This window comes from Chanodichthys erythropterus, chromosome 8, assembly GCF_024489055.1.
Source record: "Chanodichthys erythropterus isolate Z2021 chromosome 8, ASM2448905v1, whole genome shotgun sequence".
Taxonomy (NCBI): Eukaryota; Metazoa; Chordata; class Actinopteri; order Cypriniformes; family Xenocyprididae; genus Chanodichthys; species Chanodichthys erythropterus.
In genome coordinates, this window is record NC_090228.1 from 9,151,641 (window position 1) to 9,172,270 (window position 20,630).

The 20,630-nt window shown below is 35.7% G+C and overlaps 1 protein-coding gene and 1 long non-coding RNA gene across 2 annotated transcripts; both read right to left on the reverse strand.

Annotated features, from left to right (window-relative positions):
- Positions 1-703: 703 nt before the first annotated feature.
- LOC137024345 (uncharacterized) lies at positions 704-1,262 on the reverse strand. Its single transcript, XR_010895699.1, has 3 exons — positions 1,198-1,262; positions 1,010-1,072; positions 704-819 (listed from the first exon to the last, which is right to left on the reverse strand). It is a non-coding gene; the product is annotated as an uncharacterized lncRNA (long non-coding RNA).
- A 272-nt stretch (positions 1,263-1,534) lies between these two features.
- Positions 1,535-19,950, reverse strand: LOC137024488 (scavenger receptor cysteine-rich type 1 protein M130-like). Its single transcript, XM_067392063.1, has 22 exons — positions 19,846-19,950; positions 13,248-13,295; positions 13,019-13,071; positions 11,601-11,899; positions 11,038-11,340; positions 10,624-10,938; positions 9,814-10,116; positions 9,346-9,660; positions 8,236-8,535; positions 7,282-7,596; positions 6,826-7,125; positions 6,410-6,724; positions 6,217-6,300; positions 5,823-6,140; positions 5,283-5,585; positions 3,728-3,799; positions 2,744-2,916; positions 2,602-2,698; positions 2,280-2,477; positions 2,086-2,181; positions 1,829-1,888; positions 1,535-1,593 (listed from the first exon to the last, which is right to left on the reverse strand). Exons 1-22 carry the CDS (start codon positions 19,948-19,950, stop codon positions 1,535-1,537), a joined length of 4,431 nt encoding a protein of 1,476 aa, XP_067248164.1.
- Between the last annotated feature and the right edge of the window lie 680 nt (positions 19,951-20,630).

The window sequence follows — 20,630 nt, forward strand, 5'->3', positions numbered from 1 at the left end:
TTTTTCTCCATGTAATGGACTTCAAAGGAGCCCAAACGGTTGAAGGTCAAAATTTCAGTGCAGCTTCAAAACATTCTACATGATCCCAGACAAGGAATAACAGTCTTATCTAGAGAAACCATCACTCATTTTCTAAAAAAAAAAAAACGTTTTATATACGTTTTAACAATAAATGCTCATCTTGAACTAGCTCTCTTCTCTATCAGAATTCCTGCAGTGTAGACACTTTTATTACTGCCCTCCAAAGGTTAAAGTTTGAACTAATTGTTATATACTTGCACTAGCATTTATTATTAAAACTTGATTTTTATTTATTTATTTATTTTATTTTTTTTAGAAAATGAGCGGTGGTTAGATAAGACCCTTATTTCTTGTCTGGGATCGCTGTAAACTGTAATTTTGACTTTCAACTGTTTGGGCTCAATTAAATTAAATTTTCATTTTGTGAACTAGAAATACTAATCCTTTAATATTTTATAATTTTATGATTTAAATTCCAACAATTTTTAAAATATAAAAGTCCACCAGTGCGTTTACATTCAAAAGGAACGCAAGTATATTTTTGTTAGCATGATCTACAAAAACATACGGAAAAAAAATATTCAAAAAAAAAATTTTTTTTTTTCTCAGAAATTGTAGCTGAATTAAAAGATTTCAATGCAAAGTGCAACATAAAACATTGCTGGACTGCAGGTAAAACAGTATGAGATCATAAATACTTTTCAGACCACTTAAAAACTTTGATTTGAGGCGGTGTGTGTGGTTTGAGTTATACAGCGCTTCCATGTTTTCCTGGATCTTCCTCCACATCATCATAGTCTGTTATTAGAAAATAAGAGCAAATTCATATATCAACATGCTTTAAAAAGTATTATAATGAACACAATGTTTTCAGTCCATTTAAATAATCTATTGTAACAACAGAAGTTGATAACAAGATAAATTGATAATATAAAGCTATTATAAAGGCTAAACCAAAATTATTCATTAAAAGGTGTCAATAACATACCAAACACGTCACTCATATTTTCCCTGATGTTCTTCACATCATCATACTCCTCCTGAACACCCTCTGATATAAATGTATCTAGTATTAATTACATGAAAAAAGTCTTCATAATTTATCTTACTATAATTTAATCAAAAATAAGAAGAAAAAAAAAGAAAAAAAAAACCTGTTCTAATGTACAAGTGTACCTTTTTTATCATTGGAAATCTGCCGTACAATGACGACATCATCATAGTTTTCTGCTGAGTCATCTACAATAAAATAATGAAAAAATAAATGCATCAATTAATGGACAAAAGTTTAGATTTAGAAACTGTACGTATTGTATGTATACTTGTGTTAAAACCTGTCGAAGTAATTAAAATAAATAAACCTGTATCATGAGGTCTCCGTTCAGGAATGATTACATCATCATAATTCTCTGGTGTCTTTTGTTGCTCTACTAAATTATTTAACAGAAAAAGAGGATAAACAGAAACTAATTCACAGGCCAAATAGATAGTTTTCTGTGATCAGTTAATAAAGTCACTGACCTGTTGGTCCTTCAGTGGTGATGACATCATCATAGTAGTCAGTTTTCACTCCTACAGCAGATTTTGCTTTGAAAAAGAAAATACATACATACATATTATTATTATTATTATTAGTAGTAGTAGTATAATAATAATAATAATAATAATAATAAAACCTTATCTGAATTATGTGCTGAATGATTTATATAATTTATACTCTTCTAAGATCACTTAAGTGAATGTTTTTAATCATTTAACACACATACTTTCTGTATGTAGTAAATTAATTCTATTTCAGTCCTCTAACCTGAAAGAAGCTTATCAGCATCTTCATACCCAGAATGCTGTTCAGTAGAAAGGACACTTCCTGTTATGGAGTAGAACCATCAGACATGTTCACAATCACAAATCAGCCAAAATCCCCATATCATTTGGATCATATAGTACTAACCCTATATCACAAACAAGCTACAAATTAATCTATGTGAGTTACTCCACTCACCCTCTGAATGAACTGATTACCCTGTTGATCTCCACAAATCAGACACTATGAAACTTACTCACCCCTCTGAGTGAAGTGATTGTGTCTGTTATTGTGTCTGTGATGAATCTCCTCATAAACGGCCTCAGTCGTGCTCCTGTGTCTCCTCTTAGAGAGAGCTGTGAGTGTAGAGAGACAAACCTGCTGTCAGTTCACAACACATGACTGATCACACACTGAATAAGACACAATATGACAGTCTCTGGATCTCTCCTACCTCTCCTCATCACTCTGTTCTGCTGAATCAGTATAAGCAGTGGCACTAAGAGCAGTAAGAGCACAACTCCCAGTACAATCACAAGCACAGAGAGAGACGGAGGAGTTTGTGAACGAGAGACTGATGTTGAGCTCACTGACTGAGAAACTGAAGGAGAAGATGATGTTGTTGTGGCAGGAGTAGTGGACACTGACAAATCTGGCAAAATAGACAGACACATTCAGAATCATGATTGTCTTGATTCAAGGCTCTTGAATACACAAATATTATTAGCACTAAAATGATCTAAAATGAACGATACTGGTCAGTGTTTTGCTGTGACCTGCACAGGTGAGTCCAGCGTGCTCTTTGTTGGAGCAGTCAGTGTGGTTCTTCAGGGAGAGAGGACAGTCCCACAGGTGAATCTCATTCCCTCTGCACTCGACTCTGTTCAGCCACACAACACCTTCACCAGCACCAAAGACTGAATTCCCATCAGCCCTCAGTGCTGCTCCACAACCCAGCTGTCTGCAGACCACCTGAGCATCGCTGATGTCCCACAGATCATCACAGACTGAGCCCCACACAGCGTTATGATACACCTCCAGCCTCCCAGAGCACCGGCCCTCCCCTCCACTCAGTCTGAGAGGAAGATGCTCTAAAATCCACCACAGACAAGATGACATTATTATTGGCCAACAGAGTTCTGTCAGAACAGCGCCATCTACAGTGTGTGGTGTGATATAGAGTACCTCAGGGATGATGTGTTTTTGTAGGCAAAACCCAGAAGCGACTTAGCATTTTAGGACTTCCGGTTCCATTGCCCCAAAATCAATGGGTTTGTTCAATGGGTTTTTGCTAAATCGCCTGAAATAAGGTCTGTGGATAACAAAGCCTCTAAATATTTTCATGTTTTGATCTATGACATAAAACACACCAGTTATAATCCTCTTGTGAATTGTTTAAACCTTTATTGTGTCTTAAAAATGGCGGGAACTTTAGACGTCATCATGACAAACAGGACATTTGGACAGCATTTCTCATGAAAAAGTGGATAAGTATTCATACACAACGCAGATCATAATCAGCTAGCATGTTTTTAAATAAAGTTTGAGAAAACTTGGTGGTGGTGACGTTGATCCGCGACCATGGTGTGCTGTAGTCCATTTATAGCCTATGTTAGCTTTTTATATCTGATGACTTTATTTAGGCTTTATATATATATATGTTGTGTTAACATGTTAACCCTTTGTTAAACACAGAGCTTATTTTTTGCGATTTTCCAAAAGTCTATGGGAAAAACGCATAGGCTTTCGATCGAGGGAACCTGTGACCCGCTAACTTCCGGGTTGGCCTACAATAACAAGTCATCCCTGAGGTACTCTATTAAATCCTCTTGGTTCCCCCAAACAAAATTACATGCATTATTCACACATGGCTGTTATGTTTTCTATATCATATGAATTTACCTGAACACTGTCTCTGATGTGGAGATGTGGAGCATGACAAAGAGCTTCTAGGAGACTCATGACTCTCCTGTTCTGTAATCAGTTCATTCAAAATTATATTTGGTGCTGTCAATCAATTTAAAAAAATATATATTTTATATATATATATATATATATATATATATATATATATATATATATATATATATATATATATATATATATATATATATATATATATTTGTAATTAATCATGATTAATTGCATCTAACTTTACAGTTTTTAATATATTTTTATATTGTAATAATTTCACATTTCATCTCAAAATAGTGTAGAAACTTCATAAAGACTATATTTTACACATTTGATCTAACAGGAAGGAAATATACAGAAACTGAATAAAGTTATCAAACACGTCACAGTTTTCACTGCATAAATTATAAATGAAATATATGTTCTGTCCAAATACCCACACTTGCGGTCTTTGCATTTTGCACTTGACCACATTTCTACGTATATGCTGTATTTGGCCCAAGTGTTTAAGTATGTGTGAAGACTGCAAGTGTGTATAGAACTTTTGATTACCCGATAGGACACACTTATAGTCTTGCCAAAAAAGTTTACAGTGCTTTTTTTTTTTTTTTTCTTCAGCACTTTGCATTTTAAAATATACTGTCTATTCAGTAGTCATGTAACTAACAGAAGTAACTAACAATTTTAAAATTGTGGTGCTTCTAATTAAGTAATAAAAAGCAGTTGAAAATGTTGTACAAAGACATACCCTACCCATATTTCCACCAATAAAATGTGCAACACTTTATGTTTTACTACCAAATTATATGTAATATATAATTAATTTTACTTACAGTGGAATGTTTTCCTCGGCATGTGAGTTCCCGAAAATAATGCATGATGCGATATGCTTAGCCTTGAATATCACTATTCGAGATAGTGTGGGTTTAGTGTGCATTAAAGGCACTGCACTTTCAGACACTTACTTCCTGTCATGTGCACAAGCTCTCAAGTGACCAAGATTGCAAGTGTGAGTATTTGGACAGGGCACAAGATTAATCCTTAAATCTATAAGTTATTCAGTCAAGAGTAGTGAGTGATTTTGTCTTTTTCTTTTGTTCTTTGATTAACATTAATGACAGACATCAGCAGGTTAATAAGGCATTCTGGCATTATTTTGTGAGAAAGAACTCAATGTGGCCGGCATGCTGTCTAAAGCAATTTCTGAGTGTGAGTTGTGTGTGTGTCACACAGACAGGAGATTCACAGACAGTGTGCTAGTATTTCACTGAGTTCTCTTTTGTCACGTTGGAATGGTTTAAAAGCATTTGCATGAATAACAGCGCAATCATATAATGTAACACTAGCTAAAGGATGATGATAAAAAAATGGATGCTGTGTTAAATATTTTTAACATGTTAAACTGAATAAAATTACTTGCATGGGTTAACATGTTAAATTTAACAGCCCTAATTATATTATATATATATTTTTTGTTTATATGCTCAGAAATGTTAGCGGATTACTGTTGTATTTATAGAGATGGAAAATACATCAGTCTTACCCAAGCAGGTGATTTTGGCCACTTCATCTTGACCACAGTCATTCTGTCCCCAGGGTAAAGATGGACACTGCCACAGATTTGAATCATGTGGACGACATTTCACTTCATCCAGCCAGTTACGAGCTGATTCAACTCTTGGTGTAGAATCAGACAAAACACCAGATCTTCCACAGTTCAGCTCTTGACAGATCAGACTCGCTGTGTCTCTGTCCATCTGGTTCCAGCACACATTACCCCAGGATCCATTGTAGAAAACCTCCACATTCCCTTCACACCCCTCAGTTAACCTGATCTCTTTAAACTCTAGATAGAAACATGAATGCTATATCAGCTCTCATCCAACCCCATTCATTTCAACCACTGGAAGTTACATAAATACAAATGACTAAAATAACCAAAAAAAGATTAGGTTAAAAATATTTTAAAAATAGATACAATTTAGATTTTAAAATTTAAAATCTAAATTGTATCTATTTTTTAAATATTTTTTGTTTTGATGTTACTGATTAACAATTTTTTCACAACTGAGTCCTAATTTACCTGAGCACACGACTCCTACATCCTCCTTGTGTTGACAGTCATGTTTTCCCCAGCCTGGAGAAGAGCAGCTCCACAGGGACGTCTCATTCCCCTCACACTCCACCTCATCCAGCCATATGGGTCCAGAACCAGGACCAAACCAGGCTGGTACCTGCTGGTTACTGAGGGCCACTCCACACTGCAGCTGTCTGCACACCACATGGGCATCTTTAATATCCCAGGAGTCATCACACACTGTCCCCCATGAGCCGCTGTGAAAAACCTCCAGCCTCCCTGCACAGTCTCCCCCAGAACCCACCAGCCTGATGGACCCGTGACCTGATATTCAGAGAAAGAGAAACACATTAGTAATCACTAACAATTGAAGAATCTGCCCAGATGTTGATTTTCTTACCAAAGTTTGTGATTGACAGCTGTTTTGTGGAGCTGCAGTTGAGAGTTTGTGGAGAGCTGCAGTTCCCCAGATGAGCTTCACTCTCTGTAGAGAGTATTTATTTGTCATTCAGTATCTAAAATATGCTACATTTATTAAAATGTGTAGTTTCAATCTGAAACCCATGACTTCATTACAGTATGATTTTGCTCACCAGAGCAGATGACTCCAACATCTCGTCTATGAGAACATTCAGCTCGACTCCATGAAGAGATGGAACATTCTGAGAGTTTTGTTTCATTCCCGTCACAATCAAACACATCAGCCCAGATTTCACCACTTCCTTTGCCAAACCAGTCTGATCCCACAACAGACACAGCAATCCCACAATTCAGCTGTCTACAGAGGACACTGGCAGCTCTCATATCCCAGCATGCATCACACACCGTGCCCCACTTATTGATGAACCGAAGCTCCACTCTTCCAGAACAAGAGTCTGAACTGTTCATCAGTTTGGCCTCTGTGTAACCTGGATAGAGCAAAGAAGTTAAAATTAAGTATAATGCAACTGACAGAGAAGACATACTGTATCAAATACAAATTAAGAGACACTGAATATTTATAATTTACCAGAACAGATCAGTCCCACATTATTGTCACTGGTGCAGTTGTGTTTCTGTGACGATGAACAGAATGAAATCTGAGACTCATTTCCTCTGCACTGAATCTCTTCTGTCCACATCTGAGCGTCTCCTTTTCCAAAAGCATCTTCTCCCAGCACCTGTACAGGAGCCCCACAGTCCAGCTCTCTACACACAACCTCTGCATCCTGCTGGTCAAAGGCAGCAGCACACACTGAAACCCACGACTGATCATCAAGTATCTCTAACCTCCCAGAGCAGAGGTGAGATCCATTAACAAGTCTGGAAGCTTTATGACCTGTTCATATTACATGAATGACAGAGCACAGTAGACAAAAACAATTGCTTGATAGTTACATAGAATAACCATATAAACATTTACAGTTTTACAAACAATATTCTTTATGTCAACACAAATTCTTGGGCAATCAGTTAAATTACTCACCCGAACAGATGACACCGGCATCATAATTGTGAGTACATGAATGTATGCTCCATCCTCCTGACCCACAGTTCTTCAGGGTAGACTCTGATCCAGCACAAAATGTACCACCCATCCAGATTGGTCCTGATCCTGGTCCAAAATGAGCATCACCCAGAGCATCTACAGGTTCTCCACAGTCCAGCTCTCTACACACCACTGCAGCATCAGCCAAATCCCAGGATCTATGACACACTGTTCCCCACTGACCTCTATGAAGAAGCTCCACTCTACCAGCACAGCGACTCTTACCACCAACCAACCTCACATTCTTTTTATCTAAGTGACAGAAAAATACAGATAGAGACTATGCATGGATCTCCATAATCACACTAGTTCACGTATCAGTATATTGTGTACACAAATTTGGGCATAGGTAAAGCACACTGGCTCACTACACATTCAGACACTGAATGCTCAATTTCTGCTGACATGACTTGGTGCTTGTATTGTCACCACTGGTGTTTATTAACAACACGAAGGGAAAAAAATCTTTCTTTTCTTATGCTGTTTAAAGTATGTCATGAAATATACTTTGATGTAATATATATGCAACATTATAGCCAAATTTTAATTTTATAATACCTATCTACTGATGTTTATGCTGACTTTTCATTAAATGATGGTTTGACTTTTCAAATCTTCTATTGCATGTCATGATAATATTTTGCTGATATTGTGTTGGTTCATGTGATTTGTTTTGTGCTTAAGAATTTCCATTTAGGGAACATAGTGAGCATTAGGTTTTCAGAGTGCATTGTGGGATTTCTAGGGAGTTAACATTCAAAGGATTTTGTGACTGAGACAGCCCTTAAAATGTCTGGCTCCCTGGTCAGTGTTCTGACTACTGAACTAGGGAGCTGACTGAGACAGACCTATGAGTAAAAGGTATATTATTATCATATTCTTTTAACTCACCAGCACAGAACAGCCTCTGGTACTTATCATGTGAACAGCTGTTTTTGTGTGAGGATGTTGGACAGAGGTGAATCTGAGACTCGTTTCCTCTACACTGAATCTCTTGTGTCCACATCTGAGCATCTCCTTTGCCAAAAGCATCTTCTCCCAGCACCTGTACAGGAGCCCCACAGTCCAGCTCTCTACACACAACCTCTGCATCCTGCTGGTCAAAGGCAGCAGCACACACTGAAACCCACGTCTGATTATCAAGAACTTCAATTCTCCCAGAGCAAGTGGAGTTTCCAATAAGCCTGACACCTGAAGTAGCAAGAGATAAGAAACTTTCCAGTTCTGTTTGCTATCTATGTGTAATTCTTGTCATTAATGGTCAACCACAAAGCACCACTTATTAATGTGAAAGGAGTAAAATAATCAATTTACTCAATCTCATGTCAATCCAAACTCATCTTACATTCTTTCATGGAACATAAAAGGGGAATTTTCAACATGTTCTCCAACCAATACAACCATATAGGTCATTTGTCACTTTCCTGAAATACGACCCATAGGAGCGTTTACTAAAGTGGCGCCCCTATCGACAACAGAACACTTTCATTTTAATGCATTGTTCCCTTTTATCTGCGTCATATTTTGGGTTTTGCGTAGCTCCGTTGGCAGAGCATTGCAATATATATCAATATGCGATCATGTGATCCTGGGTTCGATCCCAAGGAGTGAATGTGCTCATTAAGTGTATATGCACTATAAATCACTAAGGGTAGGGGGTGGGTGTAGTTGTTAATAAAAAAATGAGTTTTGCTAAATGGAAATAAGAGAAATGGTGTAAAAAGTCCACACATTGGATTTAAATGAACTCGCATTTTGATAGGTAAGGACATATACACACGTCATTCCATGATGACAGACGTAACACGACTGTCATTATTTTTACACCAGCTAGAGGGCGCATGACGTTAAAACATAAATATAGGTCGTAATAAGGTCCTTGAAAAATGACCTATAGGGTCGTTTTTTTTGTTTTTTGTTTTTTTGGAAGATAGTCTCATCCCTTTAAAGTAGATGGTTTATCAGTGACATAAAAATAGGTCAGGGTTTGGAGCAGTTTACCTGAGCAGATGACTCCTGCATCTTTTGTATGATCACAATCATAAAAACCCCAATCTACTGTTCCACAGTTCTTCAGTGTAGATTCTGATCCAGAACAGAACTTGCGATCTGTCCAGATTGGTCCTGATCCTTGTCCAAAATGAGCACCTCCCACAGCATCTACAGGTTCTCCACAGTCCAGCTCTCTACACACCACTGCAGCTTCAGCCATATCCCAGAAATAATCACACACTGTTCCCCACTGACCTCTATGAAGAACCTCCACACTACCAGCACAGCGACTGTGACCACCAACCAACCTCACTCTCATAATGTCTTTATAATGAATAAAGAGGGAGTAAAGGCATACGGACAAAGGGAAAGAATGAGGGAAAAGTATCACACAAAGAAAATGAAATTAATTAATATTTAGTGTAGTTTTTGGTAACATTAAATTTGATTTCAGTTTATTAAAAAAAATGCTCAAACCTGCACACACCAAGCCAACATCATTTTCATATGAACAGGTGTTTTTATGTGATAATGATGTTGGACAGAGGTGAATCTGAGACTCATTTCCTCTGCACTGAATCTCTTGTGTCCACATCTGAGCGTCTCCTTTTCCAAAAGCATCTTCTCCCAGCACCTGTACAGGAGCCCCACAGTCCAGCTCTCTACACACAACCTCTGCATCCTGCTGGTCAAAGGCAGCAGCACACACTGAAACCCAAGACTGACCATCAAGTATCTCTAACCTCCCAGAGCAGCGAGAACCTCCAACCAGCCTGACTTCTGAAATAACAACACATGAAAGAACAAAATTTGAAGTTTAAACTTCAATAATGAGTCAGTAATCAATATATCAGTCATATAATGAGAAATCACATTTTCCTGTATCTTCTGAAATAAAAGATATTTACTATAAAAACATATTATACATGTCAACAACTTTTTCCAGTCAAAAAGGCCTTGAAAGTAAGATACAAAAATGGCTTATATATATTATATATATATATATATATATAAAAAAAGCGAATAGTTATAGTTTCTGTAAAAATCTGCCCACATTTTCATGTCAACAATATCTATGAATCAATCCTTTCAGAGCATTACTTTAAAATGTATTATTAGAAACAAGCTTCTAAAGTTTATTTTAACAAGGTCCATGATTATTACAGCCTAATTTAACAGTTTGTGTGGTCAAAAAGAAGGTGGGAAATTGTAACGAAAAATGAAATTAATACTGCTTTTGGTGAAATTGTTGTGTACATTAGGACTGGATTTTTAGTTTTAGCTTACCTGAACAAATGACTTGGGCTACATTATCAAGACACGCATCAGGATCAGTTGATTGAATGAATCCACATTTCTTAAGTGTAGACTCTGAACCAGTACACATCACATTTTTCTTCCAAAACAGTTTTGAGCTCAGTCCAAAATGAGCATCACCCAGAGCATCTACAGGTTCTCCACAGTCCAGCTCTCTACACACCACTGCAGCATCAGCCAAATCCCAACCTGCACCACACACTGTTCCCCACTGACCTCTATGAAGAACCTCCACTCTACCAGAACAGCGACTGTGACCACCAACCAACCTCACATTTATTATGTCTGTGAATGTAAGAGAAAAAGCTATTGTAAATATAAAATGCTATAATAAAATGTGTTAAAAAAAAAGTTATTGTGTTTTGTTGTACTTTAAACTCTTACCAGTACACTGCAAACCAATGCTGTGTTCATGTGAACAGTTGTTTTGGTGTGATGGTGATGTTGGACAGAGGTGAATCTGAGACTCGTTTCCTCTGCACTGAATCTCTTGTGTCCACATCTGAGCGTCTCCTTTTCCAAAAGCATCTTCTCCCAGCACCTGTACAGGAGCCCCACAGTCCAGCTCTCTACACACAACCTCTGCATCCTGCTGGTCAAAGGCAGCAGCACACACTGACATCCACGACTGATTATCAAGTATCTCTAACCTCCCAGAGCAGCGAGAACCTCCAACCAGCCTGACTTCTGAATAAGACAACACAGATCAACAAAAGCATGGCTTATTTATGGGGCTTCAAGATAATGATTTGTACATTAAAAAAAAACACTTTATTGTTAGTCTTTTAATCAATAAATGATGTAAAAACACACAAAAAACGAATATAAATATGAAATCCATTATTGAAGTCAACATTTTAAAATCAGCTTCTTTAAAAATTAGAAGCCAATATGGAAGCACAAAAAATATTACAAAGATATGAATTTAAATATGTAAAATACTTTACCTGAGCAGATGACTCCAGCATCTTTATTATGATTACAGTTGCTTCTACCCCATCCTCCTGACCCACAGTTCTTCAGTGTTGACTCTGATCCAGTACACATGACATAACTCATCCAGATTGGTCCTGATCCTGGTCCAAAATGAGCATCACCCAGAGCATCTATAGGTTCTCCACAGTCCAGCTCTCTACACACCACTGCAGCATCAGCCAAATCCCAGAAATCATCACACACTGTTCCCCACTGACCTCTATGAAAAACCTCCACTCTACCAGCACAGCGACTGTGACCACCAACCAACCTCACATTCACACACCGTCTAAATATTAAGCAGTTACAATGAGAGAGACGAAGGGATGAGTTTAATTCATAGCATTAAGTGAAAGAACTGGAAAATGAGACACATACATCTGAATATTTAAAAGAATATTCAGACTTCAATACTCCCTCTTTTTTATTAAAAAATAAATAAATGAGGGTTTAAATGTGAAGCTTATAATTTTATAATACCTACTTAAATCAATTATCCTAAAATTTTGTAAATCATTTGATTTTATACCATTACATTGTCATGTAAACAAAGTTGTAAAACTAGATATAAATTTGCACAGAAAAGGTTAGTAATTTTTTCCACACTAAATTCATGTTAACACACATATTGTTTACGTCGTTTCTATATTATTGAGACGGTGAGTATTTTAAAGTTTACAGACCTTTCTCTTGACTCACTCAGGCTAACATGTCTGCCACTAATATTTCCAAATGAATGTTTATCAAATCATAACTCCAAACATATGATTAATTTTACTGCCCCAGCTTGAGGGACTGAGATGTCAGCATGATTATAGAATGATGTTTGACACATGACAAATTTGCAAACAGAGAAAAGGTGAGCAATACATGATTTTTTTTTTTTTTTTTTTTTTGAGACAACAGAACATTGAGACAAAATTTACGATGTTGGTATCACATGCAAAATTATTGCGATCACAAGACAACAAGGCAAAAACACAATAATAATAAATGGCCTTTTAGAGTTTCTGTAAATAACAAATAATAACATTATTTTGAAGACCATCATGTAAAACTTACTAAAGCTCTTTATAAATGGGAGAAACAGAGAGAAAGGAAAAAGAAAGGAAAAATTGCCTGTTTCACACAGGAGCACATTCAAAATATTGTGACAATGCATTTACACAGACATCTAAAAAACACATTACAGTATAGTTTAATTTTAAGTGATTACATAACAGTCTGACACCTTAATTTCTAAAAAATAATATCTTTTATTGTACTTACCAGCTGTGATGAGTTTAACAACTGTAGTCAGTAAAATGAGTGTCAGGCATCTCTCCATCTCTCTCTGCTTGATTAAGTGATATCTGTCTGATGATACAGAAGTACAAGCATCCTCTCACACCCCTTAATGAGAGAGAAAGAGGTCCAACACCCTCCAATCACACTCGCTGTTACCTTATTAGACACAACAGAGGAAATCATCAAACAACTTCAGTGACAAATCAGATGAGGCTTTTATGACTTTCTCCATATATATCTGTCAGTGCTGATGAACTCCTCCTCCTCACCCATCAAGACATACACACACACACACACACACACACACACATACATATATATATTTGACTTACAGGAGACAGGAAACTCTCCAGTTTATTTACAGCATCAAAGCCCAACACCTGCAGAGAAGAGATAAAAGCACTGATAAATAACTGTGAATGTCCTAAACACTGTCTATTAGTGTATACTTATGTTAGCATGACATTAACATTTAATAAACTCAATTCTGTAAAATGAATACTCTTTTACAAAACTATTTAAGCAAATGTTTACCAAGAGTACAGCACACAAGTAAGCCCTATTATACTGACAGGCAGGGAAAAAAATCATTTTGTGAAACATTTTATCTGTATCTCAAAATAATTCCTGTAACTAATGTGAAATTTACTTAATTGCACAAAAGTATTTTCTTTCAGGTGACCCAGAAAAAACACAATTTTCAGTGAAGATGAGCATGTTGTTCACCTTGTGACCAGCAGATAGAGCCAGTGAATTACATTTCTGCTAAAGCACCTTGTTTTGCACATTCATACTTCTACAGGCTAACTAACACAGTATATTTTAACAATTAAATAAATGAACCTCCATTACAATGATAGAAAATATAGCTTTGATAGCATCATTTCACAAATAGTGAACAGTGAAACAGATACTATATAACGATGAAAATGAAGATGGCATAACTTATGAGAAAATGGCATAACATATTTCAAATAAACCCTCTCCTAAACAATATATATAATGTCGGCCCGAGAGACTCAGTCCTGCAGAGTTTAGCTTCAACCCTGATAAAAACTCACCTGCCTGTAGCTTTTTAGCAACCTTCAGACCTTAATTAGCTTGTTCAGGTGTGTTTGATTAGGGTTGAAGCTGGTCTCTTCCTGTCTACAATTTAGTGGTTCTTGTCCAGAATGTGACACTATCCCCCAGTTTCACAGACAAGGTTTAAGCTAGTCCTAGACTAAAATGCATGTTTGAGCTGTTTTAACTGAGAGCAACATATCTCAAAATATGCCAGTGTCATTGTTTTGTCTGAAGATGCACACCAGGAATGTTTTTTTTTCTAGTGTATATTTATAAAAGCTACTGAAATATCCTATTTGAACTAAGGCTTAATCCTGGCTTAGGTTAAACCCTGTCCTGTACACTTGATAAATAAAAATAATATTTTAGATTCCTCTACTGCATGTTATATATATCTTAAATAAAGTGAGAAAAATTAAGGGGAAAAAACAGAAGCAAATATGTTAAAGAAACATGTACATAAGTATATTTTCATTTATTTATTTAGCATACACGTTTAAGTGTGATACAGAGAAACAACAGTGAATGAGTGGTTTAAACTTGAACCGTCTTGATTTGAGGTCAGTAAGACTTTATTTGAAACTAAATTTATTTTACTCAGCAAGGACACATTGTTTAAAATGACAGTAAAGTCATTTATAATGTTAAAAAATATTTTGTTTCAAATAAACACTTTAATCTTTCTTTTCAAAGAATCCTGAAAAAATACTTCATATTTAATTCATTATTCTGTTTGCTTCCAATTCCTCTCTCTCTCTCTCTCTCTCTCACACACACACACACACCACTCGAACCTTCCATAAAATAATCTTTCAAAAAGTTTGGGAAGGTTGAAGCGATCCATGAGTGTGAGGTCTCATCCGCTGGTATTTTCCTTACAAATGCTCTATTAAGGCATCATTTATGTGGTTTGGAATGCAGTGGACTTATATTAAAAATATTAAACTCACTGACAGAAGGCTGATTTCAATTTTAAAATGCTCACGTGCTCTTTGTGAAAAGGACAAAACATCTTATATTTCAAAAGAGATCTGTGCATTAGTGAGAAAGCAGCTTATTAAATCTCCCATTGTCTGATGTCATCAGTCATAATCAAACAACAGTAAAGCTATAGAAACATCTCTCACAGCTCTTGAATGGAAAACATTCAGATAAGCTACTCTTGAATACCGAAATCATTCTTTGTTTATTGCTTGTAATATGTTTCTTTATTACTCATTATTTATTATATGCATGATTTTATGTTCTGAAGCTATAGCCTATTAGTTTAGCATATATTTAGCATAGCATATATGTATATTTCTTAACATATGTTTTAATTTGTAATTATTTTAAAAAGTACTTATAATTACATATGAACTAAATAATTTTTTTAAAGATTTTCAAGTCGGTAAACTAGTTCATTAATAAGAATCGGATCATGAGGTGCTTAAAGATTCCCACCCCTATTAGAGAGAAAGACAGAGGAGATCACAGGAATCAGGATGGAAAACATCTCAAACACAGCAGGCCAGAAGCTCACAGGTTGAACAGTCGAAGATCAAATATGCAGAACAAGCAGCCAGAAACACAGAGACGCTAAAGAAAAGAGAGCGAGAGTAAAGGATGAAGGAGGACCTCTCCTGCTTCACTGTGGGATGTTTCTATAAGTTTTAAATTACGTAAATTGTACAATGTTGGTGTATCAAGGCTTCAAGACTTAATTCAAATGAAAATCTGTTTCAGTAATAGTCAATAGACAAAAAACATTTCAAAAAAGTTTTCACTTAAAGGGTTAATTCACCCCTAAAATGAAAATTCTGTCATTAATTACTCATCCTCATGTCATTCCACATTCGTAAGACCTTCATTCATCTTCGGAACACAAATTAAGATATTTTTGATAAAATCCAATGGCTCATTAATTAATTAACACATTCAAATGCCCAGAAAGCTAAAAATATATTTAAAACAGTTCATGTGACTGGAGTGATTCAATCTTAATGTTATGAAGTGACGAGAATACTTTTTGTGCACAAAAAAACAAAATAACGACTTTATTCAACAATATCTAGTGATAGGCGATTTCAAAACACTGCTTCATGAAGCTTCGAAGCTTTATCTTTTGTTTAAAATCAGTGGTTTGGAGCGTGTATCATCCTGCATTCCATTCGGAAGGGCTCATCCCTATGCCCTAATCCCTTTCAAAGGGTTTACCCTCCTGAGTGAGCGCTGCGAAGGGATGAAGGGTATAGGGTTAAAAAAAAAAAAAAAAAAAACTTTTTTTGGAAAGCACAAGACAATCAAGGATTGGCCTTCGTCGCACATTTTGTACACTGGTTGACCCCTAACAAACACACTCTGAATGATGAGTAGATTGTGCAAGCTGCGCCTTTTGTTTAACATTAGTTTATTTTTAGTTTATTTTTATTTTACATTAGTTTATTTTTATTATTATTTATTATTGGTTTATCATCACACCATATTGTATATTGTGTCTATGTATTTGAAACATTTGAATAAAGTATTTTTGTTAAAGTACAATGTCATTTTGACCATAATAATGTACCAAATCTAACTCTATAATACAGAAAAATGATATACATATATTTATCGAACTCCGAGCCTCCTGTACCCATTCTGTGACGTCAAACAACTTCCCTGCAAAGGATCATGGGGGCCCCGTAGTGTCCGGTTTTGAGCACTTCGGTTTGGAACGACCCTTCAATATGGCTGACGGTGGCTACGGCTACGGCGATGGCTACGGTGTTTTCACTCCGAAGTGCCCTTTGTAGGACGATATATCCCGTTTGGAATGCACCAATGAACTGCCAAAGTCACGTGATTTAGGTCAATGAGGCTTTGCTACGTCATAAGTGTTTTGAAAAGTTTCGAGATTTCAATGGTTCACCACTGGGGGGTGTGACTTTGGCAGTTTGATACAAGCTCATACACATTTTTTGTAATTTTAGTCATCTTTTTTGGGTGAGAAGTAATTATTGCATCCTAAAATATAATGCAATTAAGTTTTTATTAGCACATTTCTTTTCTATTGGTGTAAATGTAGAACTTCACAGCCACTGAATAATATTTATGCAAACATCCTTCAACAATGTTTTCTAACATATATTTAACAAATGTTCAGTTACAAGACAATGTAACTATCATGTTGGAAGCAGGGATGGACTGGGACCAAAAATCGGCCTTGGCATTTTGGCCCAGACCGGCCCACCATCACATAAGATCACAAATACCACCCGTCCTTCCGCTTATATATATATATATATATATATATATATATATATATATATATATATTCATGACTATATAGTTATATATTACTAATTATATAATTTCATGACTAACGTTATATAGTTATATATTACTAATTATATAATATATATATATAATTTATTTTTTTAAGTTGTTTACAACCAAGTCACCAAAATTCACAAAATGAATACACACTGAGCATAACCCAACACACAACAGTAAATCTATTAGCCTTATTACAGTTTACATATTCTTATCACAATGTTAATTGTTGTTGGTGTGGGTGACTATTATATCCAACAAGCTATGGTAAACAAGCTAGGTAACATTATAATCGCTAAAATAGCGGACTCACAGGAAAAAATAATTAGGTATCATCTTTTTTTGTTGTTGTTGTTATAACTAATTACTCAGCACCATCAGCATTAAAGAGAAAATAATCACTTCATCCGATGTTGTTGAATAAAATAGCCTTGACAGCCGACTTACTGGAACTCATCTGTCTGCAGAACTGTTCTCTCCCGCCGGCGCCGCCGGACTTCTACAGAAACTACTTTTTTTACAGTCTATGATCTACACACAAGCGAGTGTGACGTGCGCGGTGGACCAAACCATAGACATATAATAAACACTAGACGCCCCATTGGCCGCTGGACCGTACGTCAACGGCGCCGCCATGTTGTGCGGGGCAACGTTCCCATAACGCTCATAACTGGAATTGAGAAAAATGCCTGCTTCGTGTGCTGCTTGGGGCTGTACAAATCGCTGCACAATTGAAAACCGGTCTCGGGGAATAACCTTTCACAGGTAAGACTAAACATTTGTTTCTGGTTGTATTTGGTCATTATATAATTGATAGTAGTTGGCCACCGGAGTCAGTCAGACTAAAATAGCTAGCGATGTCACTAATTAGCTGTGAAAGTTGAGACATGAGTTTACATGATTTCTAATATATTTTTAGCTTATGTTATTTTATAAACTAAAGTTGAAATATACATCTCTATTTTATTAAAACCGACTTTAATGACAAGTACTCGTTACGGCTAGGTGACTGATATTTTGTTAATCTTAATCTAACCTTTACTTTAAGGTTAGTTAGTGGGCTAGCTTTTCACACATTTAAGGTTTCACAAAGACAACGAGTTGAGGAGACAGTGGTAAGTAGCTAGAAGGGAAGTTTCCTGACTCATCTACATTATTTAAAAGTTTGCCATTAAATGGTGATTTGTTTATATTTTTATTTCTTTTTTCAGCCCATTGCAACCAGGGCTACACAAGCCTCAAGGAAAGGTGAGGAGTGGACCTGTCAGTGGACTGTTCTCACCATTTCCAAGAGACTGATGGAAAATATATAGCCTTTTGTTGTTATTATTATTATACCAATACTATGTTATTATTGTACAAGACACTATTTAATTTACTATTTTTATTATTGTCTGTATTATTCTGCAATTGATATTACATTGTATTTGCGATTATTATTATACCAATACTATAATTATCAATCTATTATAGTTATCTGTTATATTATTGTCTATATTCTGTAAATGATACTACATGTTCTATTGCTATTATTATAATATTATTATACTATATGCTATTATCAATATATTATATTATATTATTGTACTTATACTATTTTATAAATGTTCTATTCATTACTATTTTATTTGTTGTATACTGTTTGTTTATTGACAATATTATATACTTTATTATTGACTATATTATTATATTATATACTACATAAACTATTTCTTATAGTGTATAACAAACTATTTACTATTCTCAATTTCTTTATTTGCATTGCACTGTAGATGTACCATATCATATGTATTACCATAAAGGATCCATCAGTTATCTTTGTTGTTGTATGTTTTTGGAGTATCTATATGTATCATTTTAGTGCTATAAAAATACAGAAAGCAGCCTGTGTGATTTGTATTTGATGATTTTTGTTTCATTTTATCAATGGTGGTCAATTCTAAGTTCAAGAAAAGCTAAAATTGTGTTAAAGACAGAAAATCCCTTTTTTACAATAAGAAAACTTTAATGTGAAAATTAAATTATATCTTAGTATGGGCGTTTTCACAATTCTTATGCAAGAATAAAGCAGTCAAATACATGAAAAGCCTGAGCTTTGACTATTTTTTATTAAAATAAATATTTTATATGTCTAACTATAGAGATCTTAAGTAACTAAAACTTTTTGTACACCACGTACATTATAAACCACTGAAATTGGTTGATAAATATAAACGTTATTTTTGTTTTTATCCAGAAAAACCGCAGCTCGTCCGTTTACTTGTGTTTGTTAACAGCTTTGTTAATGTTTGTCTTGCCCCGCACAATATGGCGGACTCGTTGACGTATCGCAGCAACAGTCCAAAGCGTCTAGTGTTTATTATATGTCTATGGACCAAACCACTGTGAGGCAAGGGAGGGGTGACTCTAAATGTTTCTAAACTTAAAACGCCCGTTTGCGTTTGTATTGCTTTATTACTTACATGATTATTTTAAGTTTATATAATTTATGCACAATACTTAGCGTGGTTATTAATTATATTTTTTTGATAGGGGGGGTCCTGACCCCCTGTCCCCCCCCCCGCTATTTACGCCCCTGCTGCTACTGCCGAAAACATTTGTGTCAATTTGACACATTTGGCAGCGTTTTTTTCTCTTACGCAGCTTCTCTGCACCTCCTTTGCGTTTCTTCTCCATGATCACCATCACACTGAAATTGCGTGCAGGCAGAAATCCTAGATGGTACTGTTCAAATATGATTGGGCCAGTCCAGTGTCAATCAAGAAAACAACCAATGGGCCGCTGATCTACATGTTTCATGAGCCGCGTCTGAAAAAAAATAGCCTATGTGATATTTTTGACTAAAGTGTTTTGGGCCAGCAGCCCAGTGTCAATTGAAAAAGTATTGGGCCGCCGATCTAGGCCTACCACTTTCATGGGCCGAGATTTTTTTTTTTTTTTTTTGCGGACGGCGACCGTCGGCCCCAAAAAGCACGTCGGCCCACCGGGAAAGTGCCCGGTATGCCAGATGGCCAGTCCGCCCGTGGTTGGAAGACTCTCCTACATTTCTCAGAAAGAGGAAATAAATGGTTAGGTGTAGAAACATTTAACCCTGACTCTGATTCATAACACTGAACTGTGGAAATCATGACAATAAACAATGTTTAGAAATTATAATGTTAGCAGTATTTCATTTATCAAGATTGTGTTAATGACCATATATAAGTAGATTATCAAAAAATATTGAATAGAGAAAGGCAACTCTACAAGTATTATGTCAAAATGTTGCCAAGTATTTAAATTTTGTTATGTATTTATGTATTAAGTATTTATGTTTTTTTTTTTTTTTTTTGTTAGAAAATGAGCGGTGGTTAGAT

Coding starts and splice junctions, on each gene's coding strand:
- LOC137024488 (XM_067392063.1), bottom strand. CDS start 19,950: ATGGAGAAGAAACGCAAAGGAGGTGCAGAGAAGCTGCGTAAGAGAAAA. Junction 11,341..11,600: donor TGCTGGAGTCATCTGCTCAG/GTAAAGTATTTT, acceptor TGTCTTATTCAG/AAGTCAGGCTGGTTGGAGGT. Junction 2,917..3,727: donor ACATCAGAGACAGTGTTCAG/GTAAATTCATAT, acceptor GGTGGATTTTAG/AGCATCTTCCTCTCAGACTG.